At 35.5% G+C, this 18,623-nt stretch overlaps 1 protein-coding gene across 1 annotated transcript; it reads left to right on the top strand.

The window, feature by feature from the left end:
• Positions 1 to 216: 216 nt before the first annotated feature.
• On the top strand, positions 217 to 18,541 carry LOC109040116 (neurobeachin-like protein 1). The gene is made up of 17 exons (XM_072297392.1): positions 217 to 366; positions 1,944 to 2,070; positions 3,020 to 3,200; positions 4,931 to 5,044; positions 5,968 to 6,120; positions 6,413 to 6,614; positions 7,196 to 7,310; positions 7,702 to 7,833; positions 8,455 to 8,563; positions 8,956 to 9,065; positions 9,985 to 10,207; positions 11,266 to 11,465; positions 12,644 to 12,816; positions 13,615 to 13,814; positions 14,674 to 14,817; positions 15,974 to 16,125; positions 16,776 to 18,541. The coding sequence occupies exons 1-17, from the start codon at positions 294 to 296 to the stop codon at positions 16,915 to 16,917; spliced, it is 2,550 nt and encodes an 849-aa protein (XP_072153493.1). The 5' UTR covers positions 217 to 293; the 3' UTR covers positions 16,918 to 18,541.
• Positions 18,542 to 18,623: the final 82 nt, after the last annotated feature.

Below are 18,623 nucleotides of genomic sequence, written 5' to 3' on the forward strand. Positions count from 1 at the left end.
TAAATTCACGGAGGATCCACTAATTTTTCGAAATCTTTCAATTTGGTTTAATTTTCCCTAACGGTGCAAATATTATTTGTAATTCCACAAAATTGCTATCTTTAAATCAAACAGATCTCCGGAGCTTCAGTCTATTTTCTTTTCTCTCTAGTCATTATGATCCAATCGTATTCATTTTTCTGAAAGTATGTCTGCGTTAGTTGATTTGTTTCTAAACGTAAGTCGTCAAAATTTGTTTCAGAACTGAGCCTAAACGTCACTGGAAGCTGTCACACTACGAGAACTTCTCACGCATGAGGCTGAAGCTTTGTCGAAACTATGAGTTCAATCCTCATACAGACGCTAGCAACCTCCGCGACAATACAGGTAACATTCGGAATTAATTTTGAAATGAGGAACTAATATTTTTGACTTACTCTGGAAAGACACCTATCCACCCTGGAAAATGAACGGCAGATATGCTGTCTCTACAATGAATCAGGAACAGAAGTTCCGAATTGAATCCGTGAGAACGAAAACACACCAACTCGGAAAAAATGAAAATAATCAAGACGCACACAAAACTGCAGATTAACACAAAACTGTGTTTTCGTTCTCGCTGATTCAATTGAGAATTGTTGTCTATTCAAACGTTATATCTCGCTGCAAATGCCCTTACACAGCGCGGATTAATCTAAGCGTGAATAAGTTAATCATGCTCTCAAAAATGTCATTTTTTCTTTGGAAAAATGTGCATAATATTTTTTGCTTAAAATCTTGAGCCTTCTCTTACCAGATAGTCAAATAATGACCGTTTCAGGATAAAGAAAGAAGAAGAAAAAGAATTCTCACTCTGAGTAAAATCTGACCTTACCCTGCCGCGATAAGGGGAAACGCCGCATATGAATTATTGAACATTTTAATGTCGCCAAATTTCTCCTGAATAAAAATTTATTTTGGAGGAAGCTTATATGCTTATTTTCCCTTGGAATTTTCAGATGTTTTAGATTAAATTGCAAACAATACTGTCTGAAAAATGGGAAGACAATTATTTACAGCGTTCTAAATAAAAGTGCATTTTATCAAAGAAAATTTGGCAACGCCTCAAAGTTTATATGGCGTTTCCTCCTGGCGTGGCAGTGAAGGTGATCAGATATTTTCTCGTTGATGTTATTTATATTAATTGTGTTGACGGTATCCATCGGAATTCCGAGGGAGTATGTTTGATCCGAAATGATATTTTCTTATTAACTGATTTTCAATAAGTACGTTCTGATTTTTAAATTCTGGGATTTTCAAGCAGCAAGGAAAAATAGCGCAGGTAAATTGCATGCATTGGAATTCAGAGCATGTTAAAGAAACAGCATGGTGTTCTCTTCGTGGATTTCCTTTCCAATTTACGACAGAATATATTTGACTTAAAACCTGGGGTCCCATAAAGGAAAGTCGTCATGGATCCTGCACGTTTAAAAATTGTGCTTTTTTGCGGCATGATCTTTAGTGCATTCAAAAGCTTACTCTAAATGTGAAGATTATTTGCTGCCCCACTTCCTCACTTTCCTCGTATCTTAAAGCATGACCCCTAAGCCACCCCCCCAAGTGGTATTTATTAACATGTAACCGTTCACAAGATACCTTACCTATCTATCTCCTTGCGCTAATTTCTACCGGCCAGATTCGCCTTGTGGTCAACACATTTGACTCAGGTCAATACGTCCCAAGTTCGAAGCTTGGTGGCGACAAATTTTCACGAAATTGACAAGAAATTCGGCTGAAACAGATCTCTTTCGGTCTAAACCCCTGACGATTTGGAAATTTTAGATCGCGGATGGGTCAATTCTCTCGGGTATCCTTATAAATCCTATGATGCCTGCAGCTTTTGATAGAATACATATTACTTCAATTTAGTAAGTCATAAAAAGAATATGATGGATGTTCGTTTATTATATTATTATTACTTGCAGGTTGGCAGAGTCGCAAGTCGTCAGGAGACGTACCTCTCTCCCTTAATATCTCGCAGGCTGCCGTCAGAAGAGGTGCTGACGACTCGGAACATGCTGACGAGGATTTGATTAGCCTCCCGCAACAAGAGTAAGTATATATAATATATGCTTTATAATAAGTGATCACTAACATGAATTTTCGCAATAATTCGAGGTAGATCTCTCGAATTGTTCCCTTAGGACCTACGAATGTTGAAATTGAAAATCACCACAAGCTTCGATCATCCCTCACCTGGATGCATTTATGCTAAAAAGAACTACAGATGTGTGGGAAAGATGGGGTGTGCTCGTAAAAGCTGCATTAGAAAGAATGTAAAACTGGGCGTGATTCTTTTAGGCAAAATGGAAAAAAGGGATTTTACATTAAATCGAAAGTAACTAAACGCCAAAATATGCTAACTCATGAGCCATGGGCATGTGACAAGAGCGTTGTGGACAGGGCTCATGGAATTAAAGACTCGGATTGTCGTCGCCGCTGACGTCACTGGCGCTTTATAATTCCCATTCATTTTTACGACCCTCAACTAACGACCACACACCTTCTTTCTCATCCGTCTCTGGTTCCTTTTAGCATAAGTACGTCCACCTCGTATTGGATCGTTTTGGATTGAGCTTTTCATAACCGTGAAAGATTTTAACTACACTGAAATTCAATTCATCGGAGTAGAAGACTCTTATAAAGCACTTGGAAATCCATTTTTCATTTACGCACTTATTTTAGGAATTTATCTAATCTAATCTAATCAAAACTGGACTTAACCTACTAGCAAACAAATACATTAGTGGGCATACAAATTCGACGGCCCATTTTTGGAAACAAACTCCTAAAAAGACTGAGATGAAACGCTTTTAAAACAAACTTGATTTTTGGTGTGCTTTTAGGATATAGGTAGATTCTTTTTTGTCAAAAATGTTAATTGACATAAGTGATTTATCAAAAGTCTTTTATCTCGATGTTCGTTTAATTCCGGTGTGTGTTCACCTATATAGTGCGTAGGAAAAGCGTGATGGTCGATTTGTTGTTGTTGTTGTTGTAGTGCTGACGCCGAGTTTGATGTGGGTGAAGACACGGGGAAGGAAAAACTGCTGATGTCGCAAGAATGCGAGCTGGTGACACTGATGCATGTCGTCAAAGGTCGACTGGACATATCAACCATGAACCTTTACTTCCACGACCTGAGTCCTGTCAGAGAGGACATAGACCGCCACGATTTTAAGGTATTCTTAAGATATTAAAATCTTACTGTCTGAATCGCACTTAAGGGCACCAATACTGCCGTCCTAAGGAAAAATGCAGTATAAACATTCAGGAGTTGCCAAATTTCCTGCCGTGCGATGTTTATTTTTGTGGGAAAATATGAATTTTTCTTCTTAATATTTTCAGGAACTTTAGAATAAATTGCGAACAAAATTACATAAAAAGTGTTAGAGAAATATTGATAAGCTCATCTAGAAATTCGTGTTTTATCGAAGGAAATTTGGCATCGCCTCAAGGTTCATACGGCGTTTTCCCTCAGCACGGCAGAAAATAACGGCACGGCACGTTCCGTGATCTCTAGGAACAAGTACATTGAATATAGGAAGAGATAGTATATTTTAGAGCTAATGCAGGTATTTGAATTGTTAATTTCTCGTTTTGCAGGGATTGACAGGGGTTGAAACTACCCTCTGCAGTACGAACTCTTACCTTACTGTAATTTCAAGTGCGTACGTTTGCATAAAACTACGCGGGGAATATTTGACTCCGCGCTTGGAATCAAAAATTCCCCGCGTAACTTTTGCGCTTGAAATTGAAATTAGGGGCAAGTCAAAGGTTTATTCTAACGATATGGGATGGTTTTGACCTTTTCCAACCCTTGCCGGATTGAAAATTTGCAACTTAATCCTCCGCGGGTCCTCAAATACTGCAAAAATACCACGACTTGTTCGGGGGAAAAAATTCTCGGGGCGTTTTCAACGTTAATTTGACAACGCTGGAAAGGTTTTTCCCCAAAATTTTTCCTTCCGGAATTTTATCTCAGAAGCCTAATAGAATTGCTTGCGAAAATCCCAATTCTAAAAATCCAACTCCACAAAAATCGATTTAAAACTCAAGGATAGGAAGAAATAAGTAAGTCGGATAGTGACTGAAGATTACGAAGTTTCGTGCTTGATGTTTTTCTGAGTCGCTAATTTCGAATTTGATGTCAAATTGCCTATATTTTATTTTAACACCCTGATCCATTACTTGTAATCAGGTTTATGGCACGCTGCCGGCTGCGGCGCGGCGTGCTGCCAGCTCGAAATGCACACTGGCGCCTACAAACCTAGAGGGATACTTCAAGCATTGCGCAATGCGTGAAGTAGCCCCTTAGGTTTGTAGGCGTTATTGCGCGTTTCGCGCCGGCAGCACGCAGGCCGCGGCGCGGCGCTCCTGACTGCGGCGGGTGGTGAACGATTGCGAGGAGAGCTCCCTGGCCGAGAAAATCGTATGTCGTGTATTTTTTTTTTTTTTTTTTTTTAATTTTCAACTTTCAAAATTACACACTGGTCGTGTGAAGTAATAAGTGAATTCTCAACGCTAGATGAATAAAGGCAGGTCGTGCGCCATGCGCGCTGCGGACGGCGCGGCTCAGGGCGGCTCATGAAATGCTCCCCTGTGCTCTGTCGCTCGAGTTGAAAAAGAGCGCTAATTTAAAAACTCGCGGTCACATTTATATATTCGCGCACTTTTCTGAGGAGCATTTGTGCATTAACCAATGAGAACAGTCCATTTTCCCGCCATTCTTTTCTATGTTTACTTTCGCAGTTTTAACCTCACTTTTCACATGTGTCCGAAACAAGTCTTTGGTCCAGAAACGAGTGAACGATAATCAATGAAATATTTATTTTATTCTGCTCAACCATTCAAATGATGTGCTAGATTAGCACTGATATTTTTAAGAAAATGTGTGCCTTTGTTGTTCCAGTGGTCTCTTTCAAAATTGAGAGAAGTCTTTCTCCGGAGATACAACCTTCGCAGAAGTGCATTGGAATTCTTTCTCACTGATCAAACGAATTACTTTCTAAATTTTACGCCGAAGGTAAGCCTTTCGCTCTGGTGTTAAGTTTTAAAGATATTTTCATTTTTGGCTAATTTTTCAGTCTCAAGCTATTTGCCAAGCTTACACGGGTCATGTTTTTACTGAGTGTACTTATGGTAAGACTACACCTCTTGCAAGCCTACTATGTGACAATCTTTTGGCAGTATTGCCCAGGATTGTGGTAGTATTGTGTGGCAAAGATGTGACCAAGTTGCCAATGTAAAATTTATGAGACTGAACCGAGCAGTAACATTGCTGCAGCACATTTTTTCAGCAACATTTTCTCTATTTTCTACACTCTAGGAATACTTTTTCGAATTTTGCAGATTAATGCTTATAAAGTACCTCTTTCACGTAGTAATCATAGAAACATTTTATTTCATCAGTGACATGAAATGTCACAAAGTAAGAACATTAGAACAGCCATATTGCACAAATTCCCCTGCTGGTTGGATAGTTGCTCGGTCAGACCTCAACACGATCAAGACCTACTGCGGGCTGCAGCCCGATTACTGAAACTATGTCAGCCTGACACAACAAGACATAGTCTTAACCATGCAATATATCGCAATTTGATGTCTTATCGCGCTGCTTTAAACTTTCAATAATCGGCCTGCTGGAAGAGCAAGTTTTAACCCTTTTTTTTGCAGTACAGGTCAATTTTTAATGTCACTGATGAGCTCAACAATTTTTTTAAATTTCATTATCATCAAACGCCAAAGCTGAAATTCTATCAATGTCGTTTAATTAGAACAATGACAGATTACCAATGACATTAATTATTTATTACTTAGGTACTCAATTTTATGTTCCTATGTGTTGTAATTGGCAAAATTTTTCTTTGCACGCTGTGCACTACATCGCTTTGCCCTCTGAGGCTACACTCTCTGCTGCACATTTAGATCTTTGTTTTATACTTTCAGATCAGAAATAGAGTAGTTAGCCGCTTATTGAGTTTGAGGCCACCAAATCTATCCTATCACAGCACAAGGCCACCATCGGATTTGTTACGTATCTCTGGTTTGACTCAGAAGTGGGTGAACCGTGAAATTTCAAATTTTGACTACCTTATGCAAGTAAGTTGACTCCTAACCAAATAGGAAACAAGAAGGTTTCAGATTGATCCCTGAAAAAGTTTGTTATTGGACAAAATAAGTGCATGCCACATGCTTATTCTAGTCAGATTGAGATAATACACAAACCATCAATATTAGTATTCTGTTCTGATGATTGAAACCCGTAAAATAGTAATTACAATGATGCCAGAATGTTATCTTTAGCATTCATCTGTTTCATGCAGGTTTCACTCATGTTCCATCTCTTATTCTCTTTTATTCTTTTAAGTAATTTTATTTTTTTCATTTTCAGCTAAACACAATCGCTGGGAGAACGTACAATGACCTATCACAGTATCCTATTTTCCCATGGATTTTAGCTGACTACACATCTGACTTTTTAGACCTGACAAATCCTGCTACTTTCAGAGATTTATCGCTGCCCATTGGTGTAGTCAACAAACGCAATGAAGCAGAAGTACGGTCAAAATATGAAAACTTTGAAGATCCAACTGGTATGTTCTTCAACTCCTCTTCTATAGCTTTCTAGAAACTCACTTTGGAGTTTCAGGAGCCATGTGGCGCATCAAGCTCGATTTTTATGAGCCATAGTCTTTTTCCAACTTATGTAGATTGCCAATATTAGAGGCATTATGTTCTTCTTTCAAGAACCTCACCTAATAACATAGCCCCAGAGAGAATGTTCAAACAAACTTTTTAATGGAAAAACGAGGGCTACATCCGTCTGATATCTAATCCTTATGTGGTATTAACTTATTGTGTGTTGAGATCAAATTCTTAAAGTTAAAATTTGAAGCCGTTTGATAGAGGCAATGAACAGATCTGCGGTTTCCACCAAAAAATGTATCTTTTTATCTTATTTTGCTTCAATGGATGATAGAACTCACTATTTTATACCACCACATCTTCCCAATGAGGGACGCTTCAAAAATTTGACCCCCCAAAAACTTTCAAATTTTGCTTTTCAAATCATACCATAATGAAAATCAATAGGCTCTTTCTCCTAATATTCTTTATTTTCATTCAAACTTTCTGAAAATATATACCTATCTAATCTTTTTGAATTACATTTCAGGTACTATCGCCAAGTTCCATTATGGAACTCATTATTCCAATTCTGCTGGTGTCTTACATTACTTAGTGCGTGTGGAGCCATTCACCTCCTTACATATCGAACTGCAAAGTGGACGGTCAGTGATGTTACGCTTGCTATCACTATAAACTAATATATGGAAGTAATGTTTTAAAAAAAAATTGCGAAGATTATAAGGGTCATTCAGAAAATAACTTTCGTTTCTTGTTTTGCTCTATTAATGCCAGAAAGAAGTTCAAGTATATCCTTGGTGCCTGTCCTTTTAAAATTACAGTAGAGTGGGATTCAGGAAGTTAATTTTTGGTTGGCAATAAAACACCTGGTATTGGAATCTATATGTAAAATCTAAGCGTATGAACTTAAAAGGAAATCTCTTCATATGAATCAGAAGTCTGAAAAAATCCCAGTTTCAATCCTTTGTTGCTTTTTTTTAACAGTTTCTATGTGTTTATATTGTAATTTAAGTCGGTACAATATTTTGTTTTCAGATTTGACGTTGCAGACAGACAATTCCATTCAATACCTCAAACTTGGAAACTTTTGATGGATAGTCCAAATGATGTCAAAGAGCTTATTCCTGAATTTTTCTACTTTCCAGAGTTTCTTAAAAACATGAATGGGTGAGCAAAAGCTTGAAGATGGATCTTCAGCAGTTGATTGATCAATTAATAATTTCTAGATTTTAGGAAATTCCTTCAAAAATCTCTGCTCACATCACACTGTAGTCAGTCAGGCATGTGTATACAAGGTCAGGATGTCTACTATCAGTAAAAACCGGTAAATATATGTCAGGAAAGTTGACGTCATGGGAAAAAATCAGGAAAATGAGCCATGGATCAATAATTCTGAATGCCTCAAGCATTTATCAAACATTTGAATCAATTCATTGTATTTTGAATTGTTAAATCTAATGAATATCAATTTACTTATGCGAAAAATCAGGAAATTTCATTTAAAATATCAAGAAAGTATCAGAAAAATCAAAAAGAAATTTTAGTAGACACCCAGAAGATTATCTGATACACACATTGAAATAACTCCAAGAGTATGTCCCGAGTGAGAATCGAAAATTGTTTTGCCTTTCAATTTGCAATGTACATTCAAGACATAATTTCAAAGCTTTCTTTAATTTCTTTTTCTAGTCTCTATGTCATTACTGAGGCAGTGAGTCCACGTTATATTTTTGTTTTTCCATCCTCAAGAGTTCCTTACGTATTGTTGATGTGAACCCTATTTTTCAGGTTTGATTTGGGTCATCTACAGGGCTCAAAGGAAAGAGTTGACGATGTCATCCTACCTAATTGGGCAACATCAGCGGAGGATTTCATATTCAAACATCGTAAAGCTCTAGTAAGTCATTTTTCATCCTCATTTTGATCCTCATTTTGTTCCATTTTATTTGTACCTATGTGATGAATCACAAAATATACTGAAGGACTTACCGTGCAATATCAATTTAAAACCATGCATATGAGTCACAAAAAATATCATGGTAATGTATTTTTTGTATCGTCACTTGTCAAATTTTTCTGGAAGTTGCTTTAAAAAGATGGCATTAAAAAAATATGTGTGTACGATGAGCAGGCTTGTTTGTCATGTCTCAGAGCAATTTCGGTGTTTTATAAAATTCCGGTGTCATTCCCATCTACAACATTTATGTTTTTTCAATTTTTCACCCTTTTTATAATCTGTTTTTATATTTGACCTTCATATTCATTAATCATATCATTTAATCATTTCAGGAATCAGAATATGTTTCTGCAAATCTTCACAAGTGGATTGACTTAATTTTTGGTTTCAAACAGAAAGGTCCGGCTGCTGTTGATGCCCTAAATGTATTTTTTTACTGCAGGTAAAAGTCATCTCGATTATTCTACCAAGAATTTTTGCTCCCATGTTTATTAGTCAGAAGATATCAAAATAAGCTCACAGGGTTTCTCCCGACTTTCTTGAGACCTAGAACACACTAATATTATACTAAGTGATTTTAAAATCTGGAGTGTTGTCAAGAAGCAATGTATCCTTGAATGCATGCGCAACTGCCCCAGTGACTGTCCAAATAATTGCCTTATTTATTCATGGGGTTATTTAGACCAAGATTAAGCCATTTGGGTACTAGCATTTTTTTGCCCGCTGCAAGTGCTGCACCTTGCTAGTCCAAGCAACCAAAAGAGCAACAGAATACTCTTGAATAGAAACAATGTCCATTATGCTATCTATACCAAAATCAAACGAACATGAATCTGCAGAACAAACAGAAAAATCCATGCTCTGGAGTAAAAGAAAATTATTTTAAAACCTTTACAACTTGTCAAATTTTTGAGCAATTAAAATGAACATGGTATCAATCTGTAAAGAATGAGTTGTTCCATCAAACACAACCAAAATCAGCTCTTTAAGTAGCTGTTTTAGTTTAAAATTTACAGCACCAATCTCTGTTCTTTTGGCACAGTGTTGGTATTTAAGGGTGGAGACCATTCATTAATCATGTAATGCCCAAAGGGTAAGGGTGATTTGAACCTTTCTTTATGAGTGCCTCACTGGGGGAATGAGGGTTGGGCTATGACGTATAAAGTTAGAATGGGCAAAAAAGCGCTGATTTTCGAAAATCCATGATGAAAACATGATGGAATGTGGCAATAGTTTGTCCTTTTCTTTTCTCTGAACACATATCTACGTTTTAAAATTGATCTGTAGCTTAAATTGCTTAAACTCAGGCCAGATCACTCCTTAAATAGTTGAAAGTCTGTATCTTGTGTTTCCGTGTCCAGTTATGAGGGTGCCGTTGACTTAGATGCCATTAGTGATCCATTGGAAAGAGAGGCTGTTGAAGGAATGATCAATAATTTTGGTCAAACGCCAACTCAGCTCCTGCGTGAGCCTCATCCGCAGCGTCTGCCAGCAAGTGATGCTCTCGCCAAAATGCTTCGCTCTGACCTTAAAAAACCGGATCTGACTATGTTCCTAGATAAATTAGCTACTTTTCACATTCCTGTAAGTTGAACTTCTCTAGTCTTATTTCTAAATTTTCCAAGCATAATTACTAGCTTTGACGATAAAACCTCTAACCTTTTCTGGATCTTTTTTTTTCTATTCAGCTCAGTAAATCACATAAACCCTAAAGACAAAGCTGTAGGGATTTGGGATTATTTTGGCGTATTTTCATCAATAGTACTTTCCAAAAGTCCATGCCAAATAAATAAGTTCATGCACTTTCAGTGTGCGACAGAAGATGTGCCATCTCTATTCTTATATTTTTAAGGCGTGTAAAATACTTCTTATTGAATAATGATTAATTAAATTTGGTTGTTGTCATTTTTATTTTATTCATATTTAATAGTGTTTCATGATTTTGGTGATTCTCTACTTTTTTCAATTTGCTGTTGCACTCTCAAAGTGTGTACCCTTATTTGGCGTTGACTCCACCATTTCAAACTGAGCGCCACTTTGAACTAAGCTGTCAGAGTTACGGAGACTTTTTCCCTCCAAATTTCTCAGGATAGCTCTAAATCTAATGATTTCCTCAAACTCATTTACACTCATTATACTCATTTATATATCTGGCACCAACAGAATCTGATCGAATGAAATTTTAGTAAAAACATGTTGATCCTATTTGTGTACCATTTTTCTTGTTAAATCGGTAATCATAGTATTATCTAACGTTAACATATAAAATTAATGCAGTTTGTTAAGTTTTAGTTTTAAGCCACGTAGATAGATACAAGAAACACTTGTAGTAGTTACGATATATTTAAATAAAATTTCTTTTTTAAAAAAAAAAAAAAAAAAAAAAAAAAAAAAAAAATCGTTAATTTTTAGGAGAGTTGGGGGAGGGTTGCAGTGTTTTTTGATACCTGCAGTTGATGACACATAATGAATACGGAAGAAAACGAAAACTGAATAAAAATTTGAGCTTAAAATATTTGTAGCAGATAATTTTCCCAATCATTTTATCAACAATATACAGAAATTCTGATTTATTACATTCTGATTCTGATTTGTAAAAATTTGCTGTTCATTGTGTTATGGTCCCAAACTTTTGCTTACAGGTAACTACTGAAAGAGATTCTTTGGTATTTGTAAGTGTACCAAGGTCTCCACCTCGTGGACTCTTCCAAAATGTCATAGCTGACTGTTTGGTCACCATTTCTAAAAGCGGACTGATTGGCCAACACTCTTGGCTTCCTTATGAAAAACATTCTGCCAAAGGTTTTGCATTGGACATCGATTCATCCCTTTCAAATCCAAAGTAATTTTTTACTCATAGCTAAAATTTTCTTTTCCTAAAATACAATTTTCACTTCATGTCACCAATTGGACTGCAAATTTTCTATCCATCGATTTTTTCAAATTTTACCGATAGTTTACAGCATCCATCATGTTTCCTGCCGAATGGGTTTTTCCAAGGTATAGGATGAGACGATGAAAAACAGATACTTTAGAAGTAAGACGTTTTGGCATCGATGTCATGGTGCACCAGAGAATTTTTATTTTTCCTGTAAATTGTAATTGCTTTAACCTCATTCAATATTCCAATCTCCTCAAGCTAGGTTTTTAAGAAGAGATTTACCTTTAATTCCTTTTGGTAGTTTTGGTGATGTAATTGCTCCCATTGTTAATGACACTAATGGGGTGTTTGATGTGTTTGAAGTAGCTTATACAATTATATTGGGTCAGGCACTGTTTCAGTGAAAACTCAAAAATGATAATTCATTTAAACCAACATATTCTCCAATATATTTATATCAATACATATATAATTCCAATATATTCTTTTAAGACCTAAGGAAATCTACACGAGGATGTTTTTATGTAGTTCAGAATGAACCAGAGAAAAGTTACTGTATGGGTAAAGGCTGCTCAGTTCATGAAAGGAGGCACAAAATGTTTGACTAGTGTAAATGTTGTACTAGTGCTACTAGGCTTGCGAAATTGGGCAGTTGAAAAATGTTTACTGTCCGTGCAAATGAAGGCGCCTATGTAGGTGCAAGAAGGGTTTTTCTTAGTTGTAGTGTTTCAGAATATCTGCAGCTACTTTAAATTTTAGAGAGGATGTACTTGATGGGTAATTTTTCTAGAATTTTTTGTACAGAATATTGCAAAATTATGGAGAATTTTCAGTGAAAGTCTCAACGAAACATATGCATTTGTATTCCTTATAATGGATGAATTGTTAGCGGGTATTTTGAGATTAAGAAGTCCTTTATTAGCCCGCAAAATGATACATTATCAGTATCAATGTTTTTTATTAATAATAATTGAGGTGAATTATTTTAATTTCTATTTTTTCTCCAAGAAATTCTTTGCTCACAAAAATTGTACCCATTTCAAATCATCTTGTATTTGAAACACTTTTTTCCAATTTTACTTCTGAGTTTTCAGATGAAGATTCAGTTTTGGTTAATGTCTTTGATTCTCTTGTCACAGGTTGTGTAGAAGTATATCTGGTTCTTTTCATCCCAGTGTTACATTAAATAATCAGATGTTTGCTGTGTCACATGATGCCAAGTACCTCCTGAGTAGTGGACATTGGGACTCCAGTATTAAAGTTTTTAGTTTAATTAAAGGAAAAACTGTGATATCTCTCACCCATCATCAAGGTAATTCTTACTCGAGATATCTGTTGAATTTCGCTTTGTTTTTTCAGGAAAGGTACCAAAAACTGCTAATTTTCAATTAAACTTCCCTGGATCGATCGACAAGAATTTATTTATCCACGTTAACTGATTCAAAGGATTCAGCCCACCCAATATTGTCGTAGGGATCGAATTAGAGGCATGAATAAGCAAGGAACTCAGTCATCTACAAGTTTTTTCGTGTTAAGGATTGGCTGAATTGGAAGAAAGAAACTTTTAGCTCCCCCGAGGATATGTGGGGTAAAACCCCAGTAGCACTCACTGCTAAATTTGGACCGTAAAAAAGTTGCTCAATTGTAGAGTTCGGAAACCCTTCCTATTCTCTGTTAAAAAGTAAAATTGATGTGAAATCTACCCAAAGAAAAGTTGTGAAAAAAAATTGGCATCAAAATCTTGTTAAAGTCTTGAAGCCACTCATGTTGATACCAAACAAAAAATGTACAGCAACATATGCAACATTAAAAACTAAAATTTATGTTATAATTTACCAAAATAATGTGATTACAAAAGCTCAAATGCATGGAGAATTTGTCTATAAAAAGCGACAAAAATAGTTTCCTAATTTCGATTTTTAACAATTTTTTTTTTGAAGTTTGCGAGTTTTTTTTTTAAACAAAAAATTCAGTGCAACGAGAGCAATATTTACAAAATAAATACACATGACAAAAAATTTCATAACCACGTGGAGGCTAATTTTCTTATCAATAGGTATGCCCTCTCTAGTTTTGATCAACTTACATTTAGAGTATTTTCTTTTTGTAGATATAGTGACATGTTTAGCGCTAGATGCTTGTGGTTGGTACTTAGTAAGTGGCTCCAAAGATTGTACAACTGTGATTTGGGACATACATCAAATGCCCTCTGTGACACCTAAAGCCATTGCAACTCTATGCGGCCATGATCAACCCATCACTTCAGTGGCTGTCTCCACTGAGTTGGATATGGTAGTGTCAGGCTCGGAGGTTAGTAAATTTTGCGAAATTTCATTTGCTCATTAAGAAGAAATTTTGCAAGGAATTTCGAATCAAAATTGACAGAAATGCGACAAATTGTATCAAGTTTGGACCGAGATGAAAAAATTTGAAATTTAATTTCTCCATTACTTAAACTCAATGTGAAAGACAAAGTTGAGTGACTATTTTCACATTGAAAATATTTTTCCTTGATTTTGATTTTTTGATAGGAGATAATGACTCGATTAGTTGAATTCTAAACCATACTTCAAACTCATTTTATTTGAAATAAAATGTGATTTGTTGTGTTTCTGCTAGACTCGATTCTGTTGTCCTTCCCTGATTCCTGTAAGAAGCCTTTACTGATCTGAGAATACTTGAAATTTGGAGAAAATTAAATTTTGGTCAGAATTTTGGAGTCCCCTAATAACCTAAGAAAACGCAACATAATATATTGGGACATCTGATGCATATATTGCTTTGGATAGTATGGTTTGTTACTTAATGAAGTGATAACAAGTATCTGGGACTAGGGAAATTTCAGTGTGAAAATTAGCAAATTTAATGAGTCAATATTCTTCCAGAACTTCTATAAACAAAGGGAAAAAGAAGTAACATTCGTCCATATCTGATGTTTTTCATAAAACGTTTTTTCCGATATTTTATTAGCTCCTATTCTACCGTAGAGCATTATAATTCTTTCTAATACGTAAGTCATTCTGTTTTAATTTGCACCATGACCAAATGTTGCAGACTGATTTCATACTCAGGAGTGTATGACACGTTCAAGCAGCAGTTACCACTCGAGTTACTTTTCTCTTTTATTAATTACAAATATTGTAATCGTTTGTATTCTTGAAATATTTAGGATGGAACAGTCAATGTCTACACTATCCATGGAGGACAGTTCATTAGGAGTATTTGGCCTATTGGTTGCAATCCTAAGACAACGAAAGTGACCTTTGTTGGTCTCTCTTTTCAAGGACATCTTGCTTTCTCAGCACGAGATTCGGTAAGAATCAATCATTCCTACATCACCTTCATCAAATGAACTTCCACTTTTGCAATTTACTTTCAGCTTCAAGCAAGCATGTGCGGGTCTCAAACAGAGAGGGGGGGAGGGGCTTTTTTAACGAATATGGAAATAGAGACTCCTTGCTGCAAAAAAGGCAAAAATAGAGGAAAGTCAGGGGTAATTTAAAAGCTTGAAATTAGGTAATTAAAGCTAAAAAAATTACAGATTTTCTTATATCTACGGCTAAAAGCTAATTTTAATTGTAACATTTAAAAAGATCCAATTATGTTTTATTTTCTACAAGGAAAACTGAACATAATGTATCTTTGCAATTGAAGAGCTTTCTGGAAAAAGGGCTCACATTGAAAAATCGTAATTGACACTTTCATTGTTTCTCTCTGGCCATTAACAGTGACTTACATCGGAACTTAGACTCTTAGAGCAAAGTGCATAGTGCATCCTAGAATGAATAACGACCGTTGCTAAACTTGCACTTCCTAGAATGTTGTGTGAGGAATTTTTAAAATTTCCACTATAAGCCCTCTTTTTGAAAATGGACCAGAGGCTTTTAAAGGTATATTTGTGAGACATGAAAGATCTTTAAACAAAATGAAAGTTTATTAATCTCGTCTGTATCACAAAAAATAGCAATAAAAATTTACTTTGGTTGTCAGCATTCAGAGAGAAAGAATAAGAGCGTATTTTTGAAGAATGAAAAAAATAATGACGAAAGCTCTTCCTTCTTTCTTTTTGAATACTTTTGACAGCCAAAGAAGATTTTTCTTTACTTTTTGTATTACAGAAGATACCTATTAATAAACTCTTTTTTTGTTTAGAAACTCGTTCATGTCTCAAAAAGGCAGCTTTAAAAGCCAAAACTTGATACTATCGATCCGTTGCTGGAAAAATTGCCTGCTATTTTCTTGTTGTAAAGAATTCTGTAGCTAAAGTGAAAATGGTTTCTATTGGTTTAGGTTTACTTGGTCGTAAGCTTATTTATCTTCAGTGAAACAATGCTCCAACAAAGTTGATTGGTTTTACTTCTGTCAAGAAGGTGGAAGGTTTGTTTTCAGATCAATAAATTTCTAGCCGTTGTAGTATCTTTTCCATCATTAAGTACGTCCCTTTTACTAAAGTTAATTATGTTTTTCAGTCAAGTGGAGACTCGGTGCACGTTTACAGTGTAAATGGTGAGAATCTCGGTTCCAAGCTTGTTTCTGGTCGAGTGACAGGACTTGCCACTGTCAGCCACTGTTTGGTTGTGGTGGATGACGCAGGAGATTTGACAATGAGCCGCCTCTTGGGGTAATTACATTTTTCTTACTCTCTTAGTAGAAATGATAGCCAATACTGGAGTTTAATCAGGAGTTAAATCTCTTTCAACTTCAAAGTTATCTGCATACTACAATGTGGCTGCTGTACTTTTATGATGTATTTTAAAGCTATATTTCCACACTATGATGCACTTTTACTAGTTGACACTTGATGAAAATACGCCTGAAGGGCTGAAAAGGCTTTACATGTTTTCCCACCGAGTCTAGGATGGTAAAGGACCTCGATGATCATGATGTTGCATCCTGAGCAGCGCATGCTTTGTATAGACATGCTGACGTCACAAGTGGTGAGTCTATGCGTCATTGGCTGGCTATAATCTATGTAGCTATCAGTTGCAAGTCTAGTAATAAAAAGTAATGGAAATGAACTGAATGATAGGATGTAAAGAGGACTTGAGATCGAAAAATGGACTTTTATAAACTGGAAAAATGAATATTAAAAAAAAATTGAGAGTGTTGACAATTTCAAATTGGCATTTAAGTATTGAAATGATTTAAAAATATTGCAATGTTATGTTAAAAAATTACAATTTCATCCCAATATTTTCATTGCACTGTGTTAGGTACTCGAATTGGTGGTTTTTTCTCTAATGTGATGATCGGATTTTTCTTTGGTAATAGGTTGCATCCTGTATATGATGTGCCTCTTCATGTGCCTGTCCAAGGCATTGTTGTAACCAGTGCCAACACTCACATGCTGATCCCACTGAGAGATGGTAACTTGGCTGTTATTGGTCTTCCTAACACAATTCAAAAACCCTAGCACTTGGAAGAACAGCATCACTACCTGAATGGCCCCATATCTTAAACTACCACCATTCGAAAGTTTGTTATTTATTTCTCTATCTATCTTAGTTATTTTGATCACTTGAAGCATTTAAACAAGCAGTATGGTGTGGTTTAGTCATGCAATTTTTAGGTACCTGTTTATGTACCTATTTTTAGACATTGTTCAAGCTTCTGAGTGACTTCTTTCCATCAGGGTCGTCATGCTAACAGTTTACTGTTGCTCGTTACTCAGAAATGCTTCATATTTCTCGAGGTTGTCTCGAGGATTGGCTTATAATTATCAATAAGCTTAGTGCCAAAAAGTTGATTTCAAGTTATATCTTCACATTTTTAGTTTGGAAAACTGCTGCAAAACATAGTACCAACGCTATCTTTCAGACATTATAAGCACTACCCTTTTGTTGTTGGCATTTGTCCTGTTATGTAGCACATTGTTTGGTGCTTATAACAAAACGTCCGGTTCAAATTAATTTTCGATTTTTTGGCACATAGCCTAAGCGATGATAAGTCTTCATGTATCTTTGATGCACGATGAGATCCTTCTCTCAAAGCTAATTATCAATTGTTTTTAATAGTCAATTTGTAAGAGTCCTTTATAAATCATTGTAAGTATTTTATTGGTTTTATAGTGTCATCGAATTGTGTCCTAGTCATTCCACTTTGAAATTTGGAGCTGTTTTATTTGCATTTATCATTCATTATTCCTTGGATAAGCCTGAGGACCTGAGGTGATGATAAACCCTTTCTTTTTCATTCGTTGTCCCTATTTTTGAAATTGAAAATAATTTATACAAGAAAATAATAACTTAAGTTTTGGATTGTCCATCTTTTTTTGTAGAAAGTTTTTTACAGTTAACCTTAAGTTGTAACATTGCGTTTTTTGTTTTGTTTTTTTTTTATTGCAATGGCACCTTAGAGTTCCCTTTTTGTTTACATTAATGTGAAGTTGTTTAGACATGATTTAAAAAGAAAAATTGAGTGACAGAAACAATTTAGGTGAGCTTACAATGCCAAAATGAGGGAAAAATGTCAGAATCATGACATGCACAGATGAGGAAGCTATCTTGACTGTTCACATTAAAATGCCAAATGTATTTTAATCTTATACCTCTTTTTATCCTGATTTTCAATATTTTAAAACAAGCTTGTGAAATGAACACTCACAATGCAAAAAACAATTGTGGCACATGAATAGTGTCTCCTCTGTCCAACGGTGTCTCATTTCCCCTGATTCCCTATTTCCATCTTATCACTTGAAAAGTCACATATCAATGTTTCGAACATCACAGAGATATAACCTAGATTCTCCTGTTGCAGCAATGATATTCAACAGGCATATGTACCCTGAAAAAGGAGAAAGCAATATTTGCCAAAAATTAATGAAATAGCGAATCACTCTCATTATTGAGTATTTTTTCGTATTCTTTTAAAGGATTCGTATGTGAGAAAATTGTTTGCGCTGCTCCTTGAACTTTTTAAGACATTTTTTTAAATTTAATGATGAATTAATTCATGACATTCTGCAAAATTTTGTATCTAATATGTTATCACAAAATTTTAAGTGGATGAATAATAAAGGAAAATGATTATTTACTGTTTTCGAAGAGTTCTTTTTTTCTCGGCCTTCCAATCTCCAATCCTGCTGAACAGAATGCAATGTTATGAACTGATTTTCATTCT

This window comes from Bemisia tabaci, chromosome 2 (assembly GCF_918797505.1).
Source record: "Bemisia tabaci chromosome 2, PGI_BMITA_v3".
NCBI lineage: Eukaryota > Metazoa > Arthropoda > Insecta > Hemiptera > Aleyrodidae > Bemisia > Bemisia tabaci.

Coding starts and splice junctions, on each gene's coding strand:
- LOC109040116 (XM_072297392.1), top strand. CDS start 294: ATGAGGCTGAAGCTTTGTCGAAACTATGAGTTCAATCCTCATACAGAC. Junction 2,071..3,019: donor ATTAGCCTCCCGCAACAAGA/GTAAGTATATAT, acceptor TTGTTGTTGTAG/TGCTGACGCCGAGTTTGATG. Junction 11,466..12,643: donor TCATCCCTTTCAAATCCAAA/GTAATTTTTTAC, acceptor CTCTTGTCACAG/GTTGTGTAGAAGTATATCTG.